At 38.8% G+C, this 19154-nt stretch overlaps 3 protein-coding genes across 9 annotated transcripts in view; 1 reads left to right on the top strand and 2 right to left on the bottom strand.

The window, feature by feature from the left end:
* Nucleotides 1-7247, top strand: part of SLC23A1 (solute carrier family 23 member 1) — a 21734-nt gene extending 14487 nt beyond the window's left edge. For 5 of the 6 annotated variants that reach the window (XM_019832883.3, XM_019832879.3, XM_019832881.3 and 2 more), the window contains one exon: nucleotides 490-2469. Coding sequence is in view for 1 of the 6 variants with exons in the window: in XM_019832881.3 (XP_019688440.1) it covers nucleotides 490-533 (44 nt within the window). In the remaining 5 variants the exon portion in view is untranslated. Of the gene's footprint in view, nucleotides 1-489; nucleotides 2470-6210 lie in introns of those variants that run through there. The other variant, XM_019832872.2, reaches the window with a different exon arrangement.
* PAIP2 (poly(A) binding protein interacting protein 2) overlaps nucleotides 1-19154 on the bottom strand; it is a 20250-nt gene extending 1096 nt beyond the window's left edge. The window contains exons 1-3 of one of the 2 annotated variants that reach the window (XM_019832886.3): nucleotides 19004-19154; nucleotides 3826-3989; nucleotides 2253-2432 (exon numbers count right to left, since the gene is read on the bottom strand). In XM_019832886.3, the coding sequence (XP_019688445.1) occupies nucleotides 2253-2432; nucleotides 3826-3963 (318 nt within the window). In that variant the 5' untranslated portion in view covers nucleotides 3964-3989; nucleotides 19004-19154. Of the gene's footprint in view, nucleotides 1-2252; nucleotides 2433-3825; nucleotides 3990-18705; nucleotides 18861-19003 lie in introns of those variants that run through there. The other variant, XM_003980817.6, reaches the window with a different exon arrangement.
* On the bottom strand, nucleotides 5702-18699 carry LOC101090836 (protein BEX5-like). Its single transcript, XM_003980819.6, has 2 exons — nucleotides 17628-18699; nucleotides 5702-6271 (listed from the first exon to the last, which is right to left on the bottom strand). Exon 2 carries the CDS (start codon nucleotides 6173-6175, stop codon nucleotides 5834-5836), a length of 342 nt encoding a protein of 113 aa, XP_003980868.1. The 5' UTR covers nucleotides 6176-6271; nucleotides 17628-18699; the 3' UTR covers nucleotides 5702-5833.

The following is a 19154-nucleotide window of genomic DNA, read 5'->3' as shown; positions in this document are numbered from 1 at the left end:
TCCACATGTAAAAATATCTTCCAAAAAACGTAAGACAAAAGAACTCAGATTGTATGGTTAAACTTAACCCAAAAAATCTTATCTATAGAAGGGAAAGAAGGAACCAGAAGTAAACTATGTATATTATGTATGCGTGTATATATATATATATATATATATATATATATATATATATATATATGCATACATAATATGTGAAAACTTATAGCCTTCTAAAGAGAAAGTAAAAATTGAAATTAAATTTGCTTAAGTGTAATCAGAAACCCACTATCTACACACAAACTAAAAAGGTGTCACTGAATAAGGAATTCTGTTCATTTAACTATAATATTTGATTTTAACAGATTCATACTATGCAAAAATATTAAACAAGTATTGAAATGATGATTAAAGTGGATTGGGGAATTGTTTATGGATTAATTTTGCTTATGATCCTCATTGAAAATATAGAGTTGTCTTTCTAAAACTGCTGTATTCTAATTACTACAGGAAGCAAGGTTTGTAAAAGGAAAAGAAAACTACATGGGGAATGAGAAGACCCTAAGATGGAATTCCAGCTCTGCTCTAAACTAACTTCCTATGAAAGCCTGGATAAGTCACTCTCTTTGAAACCCTATTTCTGCATCAGTTAGAGGAAGAATGGGCCAAAGTCTTTAAGAGCCAGTATTCTAGATCTCTAAATCTTGACTTTCCTAAGCAGATATGTCAGACATTCCACAATAGGTGGAAATCTGCTTCCACCATAGTTGATAAAGATGAAAAGAAATCAAGATGTATTACAGGGCCTGAAATGTCAGAATACTGGTAGGCTTTTAGATTGAATATGATCCCCCTATGCCACTTACTTCATGACCAAAGTATATTAAATAACATCTTGAAGCAACAATTTAATATTAATTTTATAATTTATACACAGCCATTTCCTTGGACAGGACATACTCTCACTTCTCTCAAGGAAATCTATCTAAACTTTAAAAGTGTGAAGTTTAAATTAAAAAAAGCATTGCACATTCAAGAACAATCTCAAATAGACCAAGAAGAACAAGCCAGTTTCTAGACAATGAAATTGTATTGGGTCCAGATTAAAGTTATACATTATGACCAGCAAAGGACTTCACTCATCAGAGCAACCAGGATTATTTGTGGAATGACTAATGTAGTCATAAGCAAGCATATCACAACATACTATTGAGATCACACATCTGCTCAACTGGGTTGTCATTTACTACAACAAATCTGTACTACAATGTAAATTTCAGTGTTCTCCATACAGCCCTTTAGAAGAATGGTTCTCAAATGCCTGATGGGGCAGGCTGGCAGTATGCCCTAGGAGTGCTTTTTATGCCTAGACAACTGGTTTGCAAGTCTGGGATCTAGCTAAGAGACTTATTTTTGGTTTTAATCCTTCACAGGTAATTATGATATATCGCCAGGTTAGGAAATCAATGCACAGTGAAAAAAAAATAATTGCAAAAAATATTTGTGAGTCTAGGAGTAAATCCCAGAGAACTATATTGTAAAAGCAAGTAGAGACTGTCAATATGGACAGAAAGGTCACCATTGTGACTTTAGATCATTTTATCTTAATTTTAGCAAACGATTCAAACGATTCATCATGTTCTAGTCTAGCACTGATGCCTATTTATCTTAATTCCTGAAAAAATTTACTGCAAATGTACCTACCGTCCCCAGCAATGAGACATACAGAGTAGGTAAAAATGTAAATAGGTTTTTGTTCCTTTTCTGCCAAGAGCTTGTAAAAGTCCATATTAAATCCCAGTTCCAAATGGAGTTAGGGTAACTCAATGAAAATCTTGGGGCAGGAAAAAAAAAAATCTCCAAATTTTCACCTTTCAGATAAAAATGTGCAAATTTCGCCAAATGTTTAAGAAAAAATTAATGAGCAAAACTTCTTCATCAAGCTACTTTTGTATAGGCAAGTCACATGGACATACCATATACTTCTTTTGGATTAAAGCTTTAAGATATTTACATATCCTAGGGTAATATAGTTATCAAAACTAAAAGTAGTGGCAAGAAGTCTGTTAGCAGTCTCAGACTAGCTCCAGAGTGTTGCCAGAAGTCACTCTAAGTCATAAGTGAGACTGAGAGGCCCCTGCTTCCATAGAAAGAAGCAGTACAATTTCTGAAGGGGAAGAAATGTAGAACTCTTGTTAAACAGATACTGCTGGCTTTTCCACTTAAGGGAAAGATGAGCTAGTTTTTTAAAAAGATGAAAAATAACTTTTTACCACAAGATCTTCCAGAGAAGAGCCATCACTGATAACAAGGTCATTAAATTGGTCTTGGATTTGGTCCATAGTTTGTGGGAGATCTCGAGCTGGAATAAACCACTCATGTTCCTCTTCTTCTTCCAGCATTTCTTGGAAACAGCGTTCAATAAATTCTTCTTCCCATAACTCCTCTTCTATCTGGATTTATAATAAATAAAGCATCACTGATAGCACACTTGGTAATGTGTCACTAGGAATGATTTAAAGTATCCTGAATTAAGGCATTTAAGGTGTGCCTGGGTGGCTCAGTTGGCTGAGCACCCAACTCTTGATTTTGGCTCAGGTCATGATCCCAGGGTTGTAGGACTGAGCTCTCTGCACTGGGCTCCGTGCTGGACGTGGAGCCTGCTTAAGTTAGGATTCTCTCTCTTCCTCTGCCCCTCACCAGCTCATGTGCATGCTCCCTCTCTCAAAAAAAAAAAAAAAAAAAAAAAAAAAAACCCAAAAAAAAACCAGAAACAAAAAAAAAAGCAATTTAAAGCATTTAAAAACACACTATTTTAACCTTCTTCTCTGCTCCTGTGCCAAGAAAAAAAAAAAAAACGTTTACTGTAAGACTAGGGAGGATCTGTTTAAGGTTTTGCTGTCTTTATGTGTCGTAGCAGAAAGTGGGGAAGTATTAAATAAAGGAGTGCTTTCATTGAGGAATGCCTATTGGAATTACCTGTGATACTTTACAACTGCGAAAACCCTAAACCCAACCAAAAATGACTAAAATTCTGTACAGGGTAGGGTCAAGGCATGGGTAATTAAAAACAAATCCAAACTAACAAAAACAGCCCAAATGATTCTCACTGAATTAAGACTACACTGTTTTACTCTAGAATATCCATTACTGGATATGGTGAAATCCAGATGACTACTGATTACCAAAGCCATGATCAGGGAGGAACTAGACAAAAGATGGGAACAGATGCCAGAAATATGGAAATAAAAGACAACATTCATCAATGTCTGAGCATTCTCTAAAGAGAACAGTGGTGGCAGATTTTCAGGCTCATCAGATTGAGAACCTCAGGTGAAACACAACACAATTCTGTACCCTAGTAGCTAGGACTATCTCCTCCTGCTTTCTACTCTTTTAACAGCAATCTGATTGGTGCATGGCAATGGATTCCAAACCTAACTGTACACTGGAACCAACTTTATTTTTTTAAGTTTTATTTTCAAGTAATCTCTACACCCAATATGGGGCTCGAACTCACAACCGTGAGATCAAGAGTCGCATGATCCACCAAATAAACCATCTAGTTGCACCCCATCTTGGAGCTTTTAAAAAACAAGTTTCCTAGGCTCTACCCTAGTCCTCCTGAATAAGAGTATCTGGGGTGGAATGCTGAAAAAACCTCCCTAAATTATTTCAGTGAGCAGATAAACCTGGTAGTAATTAGCATCCAAATAAAAGAGGAGTAGTGGCACATTAATCCATATATTTCATATATAAGGGACGAAATAAAACACGCTTCAGGGTCAAGTACTGAGGGCTGTTATGGGCTACAAGAGAGAGAGTATGTTTGTACATAAAACTAACTTGTCTGTTGAATTCCTCTTCATTTTCCATCCACATGTACTCTGCAAATGGATTGTCATCTTCATGAGAATGACCATTAATAATCACATCTTCATTGATGATGCTTGGGCTAGTACTGCTGCGACTTGGATCTTTCATGGTTGGCGTTAGTTGTCGTTTTTAACCTTAAAAGAAAAACAATAGTTAATTGTGTTAGTCATTCTTTCGGTTCATAGTGAGCAGCTATTATCTCCAGGAATCGTGGTTAGGTATTACATGCACATGATGTATTAAGGCACATGATAAACCAAGCAAGTGGAAAGTTTCATTTTTTTTTTTTTTCTCAAATGATCTCAATATTTAAGAAATTGCTGAGAATAGCCTAGATTCATCTAGTGCTGTCTGGTAACAGCAAATGACGGTAATCAACAGCTTGAACGTAATTCCCAAATCAACCAATTTTTTAAATACTGGATATCTCTTGCTTTATAAAACAAGCATGGTCTGGAAGATCTAAATCAAGTGACTTTATGAAAAGCAAATTCTACTTTTAACAGGTGATATTAAAAAGCTCAGAGAGGGGCGCCTGGGTGGCTCAGTCGGTTGAGCGTCCAACCTTGGCTCAGGTCACGATCTCGCGGCTCGTGAGTTCGAGCCCCGCGTCAGGCTCTGGGCTGATGGCTCAGAGCCTGGAGCCTGCTTCCGATTCTGTGTCTCCCTCTCTCTCTGCCCCTCCCCCACTCATGCTCTGTCTCTCTCTGTCTCAAAAATAAATAAACATTAAAATAAAATAAAATAAGATAAAATAAAATAAAATAAAAAGCTCAGAGATTGCAAATGAAAACAGACTTTTAATAACCTCTTAGTTCCTCAGTCCCAAGGTAAAGAATGCTGTGGATCTCTAGACTTCATAGCACACTCTCTATTTGCTTTGTATCTCTGGGTACATGTCGAATTTCTCCATGTCTGGATCTGTCCACTGTACAATGATTTTCAAGCCAAGTAATCTCATATATACGTGTGTGTGTGTGTGTGTGTGTGTGTGTGTGTGTGTGTGTGTGCTATTCTTCTTCTTCTTCTTTTTTTTTTTTAGAAAGAGAGCACAAGCTGGGGAAAGGGGCAGAGAGAGAGAGGAAGAGAGAGAATCTTAAGCAAGGGGCTCAATCCCATGACCTGAGCTGAAACCAAGAGATGAACTCTCAACTGACAGAGCCACCCAGGTGCATCTATTTTTAAAGTTTGTTTAGAGAGAGAGAGAGAGAGAGAGAGAGAGAGAGAGAGAGAATGAATGAATCCCAAGCAGGTTCCACACTCCGTGCTGAGCCCAACTTTGGGCTCCATCTCACAACTGTCAACAGTTGGATGGTTAAGTGACTGAGCCACTCAGGTGCCCCAATATGCATGCTTTTAAATGAGAGAGTTTATCTACAGACTGCTTTTTAAACTGCTTTACTACCTTCACAGTATGTAATAAACTTTTCCATGCAAGTTTCTGAAACTCCCCTGTTGACAGAAAAACTTCCAGACTAACTCAAAATGAAATATCCAAAAAGAAAAACGACAGCCCGCTTCGGATCCTCTGTTCCCCCTCTCCCTGCCCCTCCCGTTTTCTCTTTCCAAAACAAAACAAAAACAAACAACTTTATTAAAAAAAAAAGAGGGGCGCCTGGGTGGCTCAGTCGGTTAAGCGTCCGACTTCAGCTCAGGTCATGATCTTGCAGTTCGTGAGTTCAAGCCCCGCGTCGGGCTCTGTGCTCACAGCTCAGAGCCTGGAGCCTGCTTCAGATTCTGTGTCTCCCTCTCTCTCTCTGACCCTCCTCCGTTCATGCCCTGTCTCTCTCTGTCTCAAAAATAAATAAACGTAAAAAAAAAAAAAAAAAAAAAAAAAATTAAAAAAAAATTAAAAAAAAAAAAAAAGAAGAAAGAAAGAAAGAAGTATGACAGAACACCAGATTCACAGCAAAGGGTACATCAAGAAAACGTTACTTTGGGAAGCAGGAGGTTTTATTATTAATATTAACCTCAGCATTCAAGGCATAAGATAAAACTCATCACGATGGTCAGCATGAGGGGGATGTCCTATAAGAATGTGCAAACTGCACCTCAAATGAAGCTCCCTAATTTTCCTCCTTATCTCTCTCATCTCCTCCATGAACCGTTCCATATCATCAGCAACTCCATCTATCATATCAAGGTTACTAACAAGCCTATTGGGCATATCCTGTCTAACATCATGGGCAGGTGAGGCCCAACCTGTTCTAATATTTCCTCCAGGCTCCTGGCCTTCACCACCTCCCAAAGGATGGGCTTCTTCTGCATTCTGCACTGCAGCCTGCTTTTCTCCTATGCTTTCCTGGGAGACCTTTTCCATGTTGAGATTTCTTTTCCTGCTTCCTCTTCCTACAGGGATCAGAAGCAGTCTTCCTCTCTTAGCCTTGAAATTTGCTGCACCAATGGACCTAAAGACCTGTTATGGATAAGTCAGCTTTTATGACTTCTTCCTTCCCGGGGCTATAGACTCACCCACCTTCAAAGCAACAGCAAGCAGGTGCACAGCCACAAAGGACTACCAGACTCCAACTAGTTCAAGCATCTAATCTCTTTCTATGTGAGTAAAAACACAACAATATCTAATACAGTAGACTGGGTTTCTTATATACTATTCATTAAATGATAACATGATCTAAACCAGTTGATACACTGCTGGCTAAAAGTGTGAAACTTAAGGGTCAGATTCTACAATATTCTACCAATTCATTAAGTATGAAATTGCTAAAAATGAGTTTACATGAGTCACTTGTACATAAATTCAAACAGCAGCGTGACCTGTGCCAAAGGAAGAAATCAGCATACCTAATATGAGAATAGAGTTTAAAAAACTTCAGGTGTTCTTACTCCAGTTATAATCAAGAAAAACACTAAAAACTAAAACATCCTACCACAAATAGTTTTTTCCTTGCTCTGTATGTATTGCCAGTCCTAATTCATTATTTTTAAACTTTTTTATCAAAGATATTCATTCTCTGTTTTCTGTCCTGTCTGCTTTTATAGTGCCTTCTATTATTTTCATTCTACCCACACCTTAGCACATAAATCTCAGTCTGTCTCTGCTTCTCTTTCACATGTATACAATAATAAATAACTAGGGCAGCAGTTCTTAGTAACTTATATTTGAGGACCTCTTAACAAATACAGATGTCACTACCATGATGCTACTGTCAGTAGTATTCAGTATTTCAGAAAATACCTGTGTGTTTCAGGATATAAACACCCCAGCCCCAGCTTAAGAGACTAAATTCACATTATATGAATAGTATGAGTTTTCATTATACATACGTACTCTTAAGGTTAAGTCCATAAAAGGAATCTAAGAAAGGGGCACCTGGCTAGTTTAGTCAGTAAAGCATGTGACTCTTGATCTCAGGGTTGTGAGTTTGAGCCCCACACTGGGCTGTCTGTTGTCAGCGCAGAGCCTGCTTTGGATCCTCTGTCACCCCCTCTATTGACCTCTCCCCGACTTGCATGCATGTGCTCTCAAAAAAATAGCAAAACAGGGGCACCTGGGTGGCACAGTCAGTTAAGCATCCAACTTCGGCTCAGGTCATGATCTCACAATCTTGTGAGTTCAAGCCCCGCACTGGGCTCTGTGCTGACAGCTCAGGGCCTCAAGCCTGCTTCTGATTCTAGGTCTTCCTCTCTTTCTGCCCCTCTCCTGCTTGTGCTCTCTCTCTCTCTCTCAAAAATAAACATTAAAAAAATAAAATGTCTCTTTAAAAAAATTTAAATAAATATGCCTCTGTAATCAAATTATATCTACATGTAAAGGCAATCTATTTTTTTTTTAAAGTCCATTCAATTTATGAGCACAAGCTTATTGTAAACCATGAAAAATGTGCCTCAGGAAATTCTATAGTCTGAGAATCCCAAAGGACTCCCCTCTCTCTTTGATGCCTACCAGTAAACAAAGAAAATATCAACAGTGCTTAGCAAAAAGGGACCAATCTCTGTATTTGACAAGGCTCTAGGTCAGCTTTTTTGCTCATTATCACTTCATCAAACAAGCTGTGGCTTTGGCATAAATCCTAGAGAAAGAGTCCATAAAGGACTAAATAAAATTATTTTATTAAGCAATATTTGGGAAACAAATCATAACTGAAACCAAAAAGAACAAACTGGAGCCCAAACACTAATCTTGTATCTTAGACAGCTGAGGGAAGGAACAACTGCTGACCAAATTTCTGGTTACAGCCAGCCAGGTGAAAGCCAGAGGGGTAAGGATCATTTTCTTTCAGAATGTTGACGACTTACAATTATTGAACATAAGGTATTCTAATATAACGTGATGTATCAAATTTTAAATTTTTTTCTATGACTTGTTCTTGACCCTTCTTGGACCACATTCTTTATACTGGATCCTCTGCATGTTCTGCTGTTTTTAAAAACTGGGTATAGGATGGGGTGCTTGGGTGGCTGAGTCGGTTGAGTGTCCAACTCCAGCTCAGGTCATGAACTCATGATTCGTGGGTTCGAGCCCCATGCTGGGCTCTGTGCTTACAACTTGGAGCCTGGAGTCTGTTTCAGATTCTGTGTCTCCCTCTCTCTCTCTGCCCCTCCCCAACTCACACTCTCTCTCTCAAAAAGTAAACATTAAAAAAAAACCAAACCAACAACTGCGTATAGGATCACCTAGTTGGCTCAGTTCATATAGCATGTGACTCTTAATCTTGGGGTCCTGAGTTCAAGCCCCATGCTAGGTATAGAGCTTATTAAAAAAAATTGGTGGGGGGGGGGGGCGCCTGGGTGGCATAGTCAGTTATACATCTGACTTTGGCTCAGGTCATGATCCATAGATTGTGAGTTCAAGCTCTGCATTGGGCTCTGTGCTGACAGCTCAGAGCCTGGAGTCTACTTCTGATTCTGTGTCTCCCTCTCTCTCTCTGGCCCTCCCCTGCTCATGCTCTCTCTTTCTCTCAAAAATAAATATTTTTTAAAAAATTGGGTATATAGTTCAAATACCATAAAATTTATGATTTTATTTTTTTAATATGAAATTTATTGTCAAATTGGTTTCCATACAACACCCAGTGCTCATCCCAACAGGTGCCCTCCTCAATACCCATCACCCACCCGTCATCAACCCTCGGTTTGTTCTCAGTCTTTAAGTCTCTTAAGGTTTGCCTCCTTCCCTAACTTTTTTTTCTCCCGTTCCCTCCCCCATGGTCTTCTGTTAAGTTTCTCAGGATCCACATAAGAGTGAAAACAAATGGTATCTGTCTTTCTCTGTATGACTTATTTCACTTAGCATAACACTCTCCAGTTCCATCCATGTTACTACAAAAGGCCATATTTCATTCTTTCTCATTGGCACGTATTCCATTGTGTATATAAATTTATGATTCTAAAGTGTCGGATTGGCATTTGTTAAAAACAGTTAAAGGCAAATATAGCAGCCAAAGCCACCTAGGGCAAGGAAGAAGAGATGTGGCAAACAAAACACCAAGAAAAAAGCATGGGAGGAAAGATGGGTGAAGTAAATACTTTGGGCATAAGGGCTTTGAAAAGCTCCTGCATATTCTAGGGAACCAAGGCCCTGGGCAAGTCCAGTGCTGGGAGCATGCTCAGAAAAGACCTGAGGGGTGCCTGGATGGCTCAGTCAGTTAAGCGTCTGACTCTTGATTTCAGCTCAGGTCATGATCTCATGGTTTGTGATATAGAGCCCTATGTCAGGCTCTGTAGTGACAGCATGGAGTCTGCTTGGAATTATCTCTCTCCTCCTCTCTCTCTGCCCCTCCCGCAAGTACTCTCTCTCTCAAAATAAATAAATAAACATTAAAAAAACCCACAAAAGACCTGTGAAGGCCCTATACTCTGGCTGACCTTCAGTATATGCACATAAAGTGAGGGCTAAGAAAGCTGTAAACTGCTTGAGTGTTGAAGGTATGCTCAACATAAACAAGAATCTACCTACAAAGACTGAATTTTTTTGTTCATAGGTATTTAAGAAACATTGTATTTAAAAAACAATTTTTTTAATGTTTATTTATTTTTGAGAGAGAGAGAGAGAGAGAGGGAGGGAATGGGGGAGGGGCAGAGAGAAAGAGGGAGACACAGAATCCAAAGCAGGCTCCAGGCTCCGAGCTGTCAGCAAAGAGCCCGACGCAGGGCTCGAACTCACAAACCACAAGATCATGACCTGAGCCACAGTCAGACACTTAACCGACTGTGCCACCCAGGCACCCAAAGAAAAATCTTTTAAAGATTTTTATTTTATTCTATTTTAAGCAATCTCTACACCCAACGTGGGGCTTGAATTCACAATTCCAAGATGAAGAGTTGCATGCTGTACAGAGAGAGCCAGCCAGGGACCTCAGAAAATCTCTTTTTAAATAACTATCTGACCACTAAGCTAAAAGGCTTCAACGGCCATACACATACAAAAAGAACTCAAACTTTTATAAAATTAGTTCAGAAAAATCACTAAACAGATCAATAACAAGCAGAACAAAAACCCTGCGGAAAAGAGAATCTGATTTTTAATGGCACTACATTATAATATTAATGTCCAGTTTTCAACAAAAATGAGGAGCCATGAAAAGAAGAAATATGGCCTATACACAGGAAAAAACAAACTTCCTTGAGGAAGCCTAGACATTGGACTTATAAGACTTTACATCAAGTACAAAATAACTAAAGGAAACCAAAATAATGAGGTCTCATCAAATAGAGAGTATCAGGAGTGATGGGATGGCTCAGTCAGTTAAGTGTCTGTTGGTTTTGGCTCAGGTCATGATCTCATAGTTTGTGGGTTCAAGCCCTATATCCGGCTCTGCGAAGACAGTGCAGCATCTGCTTGGGATTCTCCCTCTCTCTCTGCCAGTCCCCTGCTAGTGCTGTCTCTCTCAAAATAAATAAACAAACATTAAATAAAGGTGGGGGGTCACCTGGGTGGCTCAGTTGGTTAAATGTCTGACTCTTGATTTCACCTTGAGTCGTGATCCTGCGGCCATGGTATCAAGCCCTGCATTGGGCTCTGCACTGAGCAAGAGCCTGCTTGGGAGTCTCTCTGTCCCTCTCTGCCCCTCCCCTGCTCATGTGCTCTCTCTCAAAATAAATAAACATGAAAAAAATAGAGAATATCAATATAGAAAAATTATTAAAAAGAAACCAAACGGAATTTCTGGAGTTGAAAAGTACAATAACTGAAATGAAAAATTTACCAAACGATTACAACAGATTTGATCAAGGAGAAAAAAAATCAGCAAATTTAAAGATAAATCAATTGAGATTAATGAGCTTTGGGAGGGAAGTAAAACAATGAAGAATAATGAACAGAACCTTAGAGACCAGTGGGCAACTATCATACAAATAATAGGAATCTCAGAAGAAGACAAGGGGCCAGAAAAAATATTTTAAGAAATAACGGCCTCTTGGGATGGCTGTCTGGCTCAGTCAGTGAAGCCTGGGACTCTTGGTCTCAGGGTTGTGGGTTTGAACCTGCATTAAGTGTAGAGATTGATTAAAAATATATACATATATATATATTTTTAAGAGAGAATAAGCAGGGGAAGAGGGGCAGGGGAAGAGGGGCAGAGGGAGAGAGAAAGAATCCCAAGCAGGCTCCATGTTCAGCACAGAGCCTGACGTGGGGCTTGATCCCATGACCCTGGGACCACAACCTGAGCTGAAATCAAGAGACAGACGACTGACTGAGCCACCCAGGTGCCCCTAAAAATAAAACCTTTAAAAAAAGAAAATAGTGACCCCAAACTCCTCACACTTGATAACAAATCTGTATGTATTACTCTACATATCCAAAAGCTCAACAAATTCCATGCAGTATAAACTCAAAATGATCCACAATTAAGACACATCATAATCAGATTACTGAAAGACAAAGAGAAGAGATTATCTGCAATACAAGTGTCTCTTTACGTACAAGGAATCCTCAAAACAAGATTAACAGTTGATTTCACATTAGAAACCACAGAGGCCAGGGGTGCCTGGGTGGCTCAGTCGGTTAAGCATCTGACTCTTGATTTTGGCTCCGGTCAAGATCTCATGGTTCGTGAGTTTGAGCCTGTGTCAGGCTTCGCACTGGTAGTGAGGAGCCTGCCTGGGATTCTCTCTCTCAAAAATAAAATTAAAAAAAAAAAAAAAAAAAGATAAATATTTACAAACCAAGATACAAGAGTCAAAGTGCAAAATATCAAAGGGAATTTTTAAAAGACAAAAACATTATTTTCAAAAAAGTGACAAGAAAAATCATATTCTCAGTAATAAAAAGCAAAAAACTAAACCGAAAGAAAACTGCTAGAATGCCAGACCCTGGCAGAAAACAGCTTACAAACATAAATGAACTAGAATATTTCCATTGTTATTATTCAGGAATAGTTTGAATAATAAGAATGATGGGATCCTGACACATGAATCTAAAGTTACATGGGCTCAGTGCTCTTAAAATATCTTTAACAACCTTTAATTTTGTTTTTCTTGTTATGATTAGTGTATTCAGGTTTTTTACCTCTTTGGTTAATTACGGTAATTTACATTTCATTAAAATTTCATTTTCTCCGCAATTTTAATTTTGTTATAAAATTGCAAAGAATGTAACTATTCTAACTTGTTTCATTACATATAATTTGATTATATGTTCCTTTTCCTCATTTAGAGATTTATCTTAGAAAAAAAACTCCAGGTTTGCAATGTGCATACCCGTGAGTCTAATAAACTCTTCCTATATATGTATTAAGAGGAAGATATGTGCATTTCAAATGCACAGAATCTCTGAGAACATATAAAACAGAGAAGCAAATCATATCTGATAAGGAACTTGTATTTAGAATATATAAAGAACTATTACAACTCAATAAAAATGACACAATTTAAAAATGGGCAAACAACAGTTTTCCAAAGAACATACAAATATCAATAAATACATGAAAAAATACTCAAAATCATTAATCATGGGGGAAATGCAAATCAAAATCACAATGGGATGCCACTTTACACTAGAATGGCTGTAATAAAAAAGATAATAAGTATTGGTGAAAACGTGGAGAAATTGGAACCTTCGTTTACTGCTGATGGGCATGTTAAAATGATGCAGCTGATTTGAAAAAGTCTAGCAGTTCCTCAAAAGATTAAACATGGAACCCGATATTTATACTAAGTATACATCCAAGAGAAATGAAAATATATGCCCTACACAAAACTTGTACACAAACTTCCATATCAGTATTATTCATAATAGCCAAAAAGTGAATAAAACCCAGTGGTCCACCATTTGATAAATACTATGTGGTATCTCCATACAACAGAATATTATTTGACAATAAAAAGAAATGAAATACTTGATATGTGCTGTATCATGGATGAACACTGAAAACATTATGCTAAGTGAAAGAAGCCAGTCACAAAGCACTACATACTGTATGACACCTAAGGAGTATGAGGTTTCTTTCTGGGGTAAGAAAAATGTTCTAAAATTGTGGTAATGGATGCACAACTCTCTGAATATCCTAAAAACAACTCTACTGTATACTTTAAATGAGTTACAGGCAGTGAATTATATAGCTCAGTAAGAACTGTTAAGGGGCGACTGGGTGGCTCAGTTGGTTAAGCATCCGACTTCAGCTCAGGGCATGATGTCACAGTCCATGAGTTCCAGCCCCATGTCAGGCTCTGTACTGAAAACTCAGAGCCTGGAGCCTGTTTCAGATTCTGTCTCCCTCTTTCTGCCCCTCCCCCACTTGCACTCTGTCTCTGTCTCTCAAAAATAAACAAACATTAAAGAAGAAAAAAAAAGAACTGTCAAAAAACAACACTCAATGCCTACAGAGATAACTGGGTGGGGAGAGACACTGTTACATTCATCCATTGAACTTTGAATGGATACCTATTAAAAATTCAATTTTAATAAACAAAGCCCCTACTTTTATTCATTTTTTCTACATATTTTTATTTTATCAATTTGTTTTTTCACTTTATTTTCCCTTCACTAAATTTCTACCAATTTGTTACTCTGATTTTTAAGTCGACAAACGTGTTTATTTTCAACCTTCCATTTAATAAATGATTTGTATCTATAAATTTTCCATGTATTTTGAATTTAGTTCTCATCAAGTTTAGGTATTTACAAATTATTTAATTTATAATGAGCCAGAGATTATTTCGAAGAATATTTTTACATTTCCAAATGGTTCTTTTGTTTATCCTTTGATGCCCTGATTTCTAGTTTGACTTCATTATGTTATAAAATGTAGCCAGTGAAGCACCTAGGTGGTTCAGTCAGTTAAGTCTGACTTAGCTCATGAGATCATGGTTAGTGGGTTCAAACCACAAATCAGGCTCTGTGCTGACAGTTCAGAGCCTGGAGTCTGCTTCAGATTCTGTGCCTCCCTCTGTCTCTCTGCTCCTCCCCTGCTTGTGTTCTCTCTCAAAAATAAACATTTTAAAATGCAGCTAGAAAAACCTTCACTTTTGGGGCTTATTATTGTTTTGTTTGCAGACAACTATGGTTTTTGCAAACCCTTTGGGTCTAAAGAGAGAAATGTGTGACTTCTATTTCTAAGGTACAAAAAAATATGTATTTACATATCTACCTTTATATCTAAATCTAAATATAGATACATAAATGGTCTTTTTTTTTTTTTTTTACTTGATCTGTTAAATTCTGAAAGTGGTCTATTCAAGTCCTATACTCTAAAAGTTAGACTATTTGAACCAGTCTCAGAGATTTATCATTTTTGATAACTGATGGTTGGTTTTATGTCTTCCATCATAATTTTTACATTTTTCTTATAGTTTCTCATATTGTATTCCTGTAGTGTTTATTTTCCTATTTTTAGGAACTCTGCATACCAGTGAGTGTAATAAACTCATATTTTAAAAAATATCAGATTTATTTTCTGTGACTTACAAACTACTAAGGAATCTCAGTTGGTTTTCTCTCCCGTGTCTGAAATATAATTGAGATCAGTACTGTAAGTTTAAGGTGTAGAGCATGATAATGTGACTTACATCTATTGTGAAATTAAAATAGATTTACATAGATTCCTATTCATTAAAAACATGCTCTATACACCTCCAAACAATTCAAGACATTTAGAATGCTTTTCCTTGTTCAGGGTCTCCAACCCAATCCCTGCTCCCAGACAAGGAAAGAACCTTTAGAATGATTTTACTTATCCCATTTCCTTCCTCCCACTCCATCTCCTTTGTTTTGTGGAAATAATTTAAGCAGTGTTAGTTCCATACTGTTTGGTTTTTCTTTAGGTATAGATCTTTTAGAATTTTTTAAACCAAACACAATTAACATTATTGTCTATATTTTTACTAGATTGTTATCATTGTTTCTTTTATTCACAATCTTCCCCTAACTTGACATCTTTAATATTTCTTCAAAAGGTCATGCAAAAGTATTAATTTCTCAGCTGTTGCATGTCTCAAAATGTCTTCTGCTTTTCTATTTAAATAATATTAAATGGGACAGACTTAGACTTCTGTCTTTTCTATTATCTGCAAATATTCCAGCTTTCACTGTGTTAGTTTTTCTTTTGCAAAGATCCTGCTAATGGGGCGTGTGGTGGCTTAGTTGGTTAAGCATCTGACTCTTGATTTCAGATGAGCTCATGATTTCAGGGTTGTAGGATCAAGCCCTGCATCCAGCTCTGCGCTGAGGGTGGAGCCTGCTTGGGATTCTCTCCCTTTCTCTCTCAGCTCCTCCCCTGCTGTCACCCTCTCTCTCTAAAGAAATAAACATTAAAGTAAACAAATAAATATGGTTTCCAGCAATGTCCAATCTTTTATATTCTTTATGAAATTTTAAATTATAGAAATCTTTTAAGTTTTAGAAACTTCTCCCTAGTTTCATCTCTAAAGTATTCACATTAAAATTCAAATACAGTTCTCTCTTCTTTCCTTAATCTGACTCCACAGACACCTTTTCTTATTCCATTGGACTCTATTTTGAACAATTGTGACTCCTTAACCTTATTTGCATACACACACATTACTTTAATTAGTTGTCTCTCCAGCAGTGAAAGAGGATAAAGAAACCTCTGCTTCTGCTTGTTTTCCACTCAAGCTTGTAAGCAGCTTTGAATTTTTTGTTTTAATGTTTGGCAGTATAATGATTAAAAGCAATGGCTCTGGAACCCAAGGGCAAGTTATTTAACCTTTCTGCGTCTCAGATTTCCCATCTATTAAATGGTAATAATAATAGTATCTATGCATAGAGCCTAGCACATAACAGTATTATCTATTTTGGGGCTTCTTAAACATTTATAGCAATTAAAGGTTGTTAGAGCAAGGTGTAAGGTAAAAAAATCACATGTCCAAAAACCTGTAGGAGTGAAACAATGTGACAGAAGGAGGACTATAATCGTAATCTTAACAAGGTGTAACAAAGGTGATCTGGTGAGAGTAAGGATGGGTCAGCACTGCCTATCATCACTACTGGATAAAAGCTCAAAGAACATCAGAAACACCAGCCTTATTTATAAAAACTGACACAAAAAATAAGCAGAAGGAATTCAAACCTCTATATCCACACTATCCAATGTGGTGGGGCCAACAGCTATGTATGGCTAAATAAAAATAAATTAATTCAAACTCAGTAAAATAAAAAATTTAGTTCTTTAGCTGCACTTGCCACATTTCAAATGCTCAACAGACATGTGCTATTAGTACTTATTGGACAGCACTGCTCTAAACAGTAAGGAAATCTAGAACAACAACAAAAAGACTGTTACTGGAACTGAAACTTAGGCTGTATCACATGCAAATTACTAGTGTACCTATGCAAGAGGGTGGCTGGTCCAGATCACAAGGGGTATAGCCTGGGCAACTTTAATCTTGCACTGGGTCCGAAACTAAGATACGCCACTAACAACCTACCAGATCCTGGGTATGTCACTAAACAGTAAAATGGTTAAGAGCACAAAATCTCTGGACTACTTGGGTTTGAATTCCAGCTCTTACTAGCTGTGTACACTGGACAAGTTAATTCACATTTCTCACTTGTTAGCTTTATTTTACAGTTGTACTTACCACCTAGGGAGGGTGAAGATTAAATACTTGTAAAAACACTTAGAACAATGCTTGGCATTACTAAGTGCTGTGGAAATATGTGCCTAATAAAATAATTTCTCAAACTTCTATTTCCTCAATTTCAAAATGGGCAAGATAAAACTTGCTCTGCCTTTTTCACAGGTTATAATAAAGTCTGTAAATTACAAAAATATGCAAAATCACAAAAGAAAGGGGGCTGAAGCCTTATTTTCTACCGTCTTTCACCTCCCACATTATCAATGAAATTGCTATGCTAACAGCATTTTATAAATGTTTACATTTTCTATTAAAAGTGGAGCATCACTCTCTACAGTCAGAAAGGGGGAAACCTCAATAAGGTGTACAGTGCCTACTGAAGGAAAAGCCTACGACAAACTTACTCTGTTCCAAAGAGGGTAGAGATCATCTACCCTAAGCAGTAATATACATTATAAAAAAACTCTCTAAGCTCCCAGGACTTTAAACATTACTTCCATTGCTTAACAACCATCCTTTAAAGAAAGAGATAAATAGGCAGTAATTTTTGTAAAGTTACCTATCTTTATTTATCGTAGACACTTATTTGTGAGAAAGAATTAAGTTTTGTACAAGTTCACAATTAACAAGCAGCATAAACAAGCTAATTTGCCCCAAATATCCTTTCAAAAATTGGAATCAGAAGCACAAACCAGCAAACACTGGGAATCCTATTTAAATCCTTACAGAAACCTTTTTCTTATTTATAAACGTAACTTGAAAATGCAAACCAACACCTGCTCAACTGCAATTTGTGAAAAACCATGCCACGAGACTACAAGATTGGCCAGCGCACGAAAATGGGAATTTGTCTTCTGTTGTAACGTCAAAAGCTGTCAGCTGTTATCAGACTTTTTCCCACGGCAAACTGAAAGCCAAATTCTTTCTAGAGTTTGTGGTTTCCATGAGGTGATGGGGCTGCAAAATCAGGGAGTGCAAGACAACAAAAGGAAGCAGAAAAGGCCTCTTTTTGAGTCACCAGAAAATACCACTGCCGGCTGCTTCAACAAATGTTTTGAAAAAACAAACTTCACCGCAAGCCATATAATTTTAGTGGCAGTGGGGGTAAGCGTATAGTGGAAGAGAAATTAAAAAGGAGGACCGGAATCCAAGAATGTGATTAGACGGGCCGTTGAAGTTCATCTGGTTTCCAATACTCCCGGAGCACGGATTCCAGCCCTTCTATCAGGAGCATGGGAAACAATATAACAATAAGGAGTAAGGAAAGGTGAAGAAACGGGAGAAAGCGGATCCGAAAGGTACTGGCCAGTGGACGGTTGTAGAAAGCTCCCCTCGGACGCTCGCCAGCCCGCCAGTCCCTCCGCCCCTCTCTTCCCCAACCCCGGCAACGGGAGGAGCGCGCACGCGCAGCAAGTATGGGCTGCGCGTGGCGACGCGCAGGCGTAAACTGGGGAGAAACAATGAGCTTTGTTGCCGAAGCGGCAGTGGGGGGCAGGGGAAAAGGGTACCCGGGGGGAGGTGAAGAAAGTGGAGGGAGGAAGGGGGGCCACGAGAAAGTGCTATCCCGGCAACCCTCGCGCGCTACCGAGGACCCGGATAGAGTGCTGCGAGATCCAAATCATAAATAATAATGACAATGAGAAAAAAAGCGACGGCCATTTCTCAAAGAAGAAAGAGTCTAAGTCGGTCCCAGCTCATCCCTCAGATCCGACTGAAAGACGCAAGGAGTAAGGAAGCCATACAAGGCTTGGTGGCCAACAACCCAGGGGACCCTCAACCGTCGCCAAGGTGCTGTCCCTCGACCGCCGGGGACGCCGCACCCTTCCGGCCGCTCCGCCCGAGGGAACCCCTCACCCAGTGCACGGCAGCGGGGACGGCAGCCAACGAATCCGGTCGGCCTCCGCGGATCTCCACAGGCAGCGCCGCTCCCCCGCTCGACGCGCGCTTCGCCCGCCGCCTCCCTTCTCCAGTCCAAACAAACACCCCAGCCCGGAAGTGACTTCACTTCCGCCGCCGTCGGCTCCGCCCCCTCGTTCTGTCAACGCTGCTGTCTGAAGCCACTAGAGAGCGCGCGAGAGAACGAGCGACCCCAACGTTCGCTTCATATTCCAGGCTGCACACTTGTGCATGCGCAACGACCTCTTCTGCATACCTGGCACACGGGTATACTGGAAGTCGGGAAATCGTGTCGCATTCTTTCTGGGAGAGTGGAGCTGGGCCGAGCCTGTGTCGGACACCCGTCTTTCAAGAATGTTGGCATGCAGTGAGTGGGGGAGCTGAGGACTGAAGAATACACCTTACAG

This window comes from Felis catus, chromosome A1 (genome assembly GCF_018350175.1).
Source record: "Felis catus isolate Fca126 chromosome A1, F.catus_Fca126_mat1.0, whole genome shotgun sequence".
In the NCBI taxonomy this organism is placed as follows: domain Eukaryota; kingdom Metazoa; phylum Chordata; class Mammalia; order Carnivora; family Felidae; genus Felis; species Felis catus.
This window is presented reverse-complemented; position numbering and strand designations above follow the sequence as displayed.

Bases quoted from the DNA above. Each gene is read 5' to 3' on its own strand.
- LOC101090836 (XM_003980819.6), bottom strand. From the start codon at position 6,175: ATGGAAAAGGTCTCCCAGGAAAGCATAGGAGAAAAGCAGGCTGCAGTG.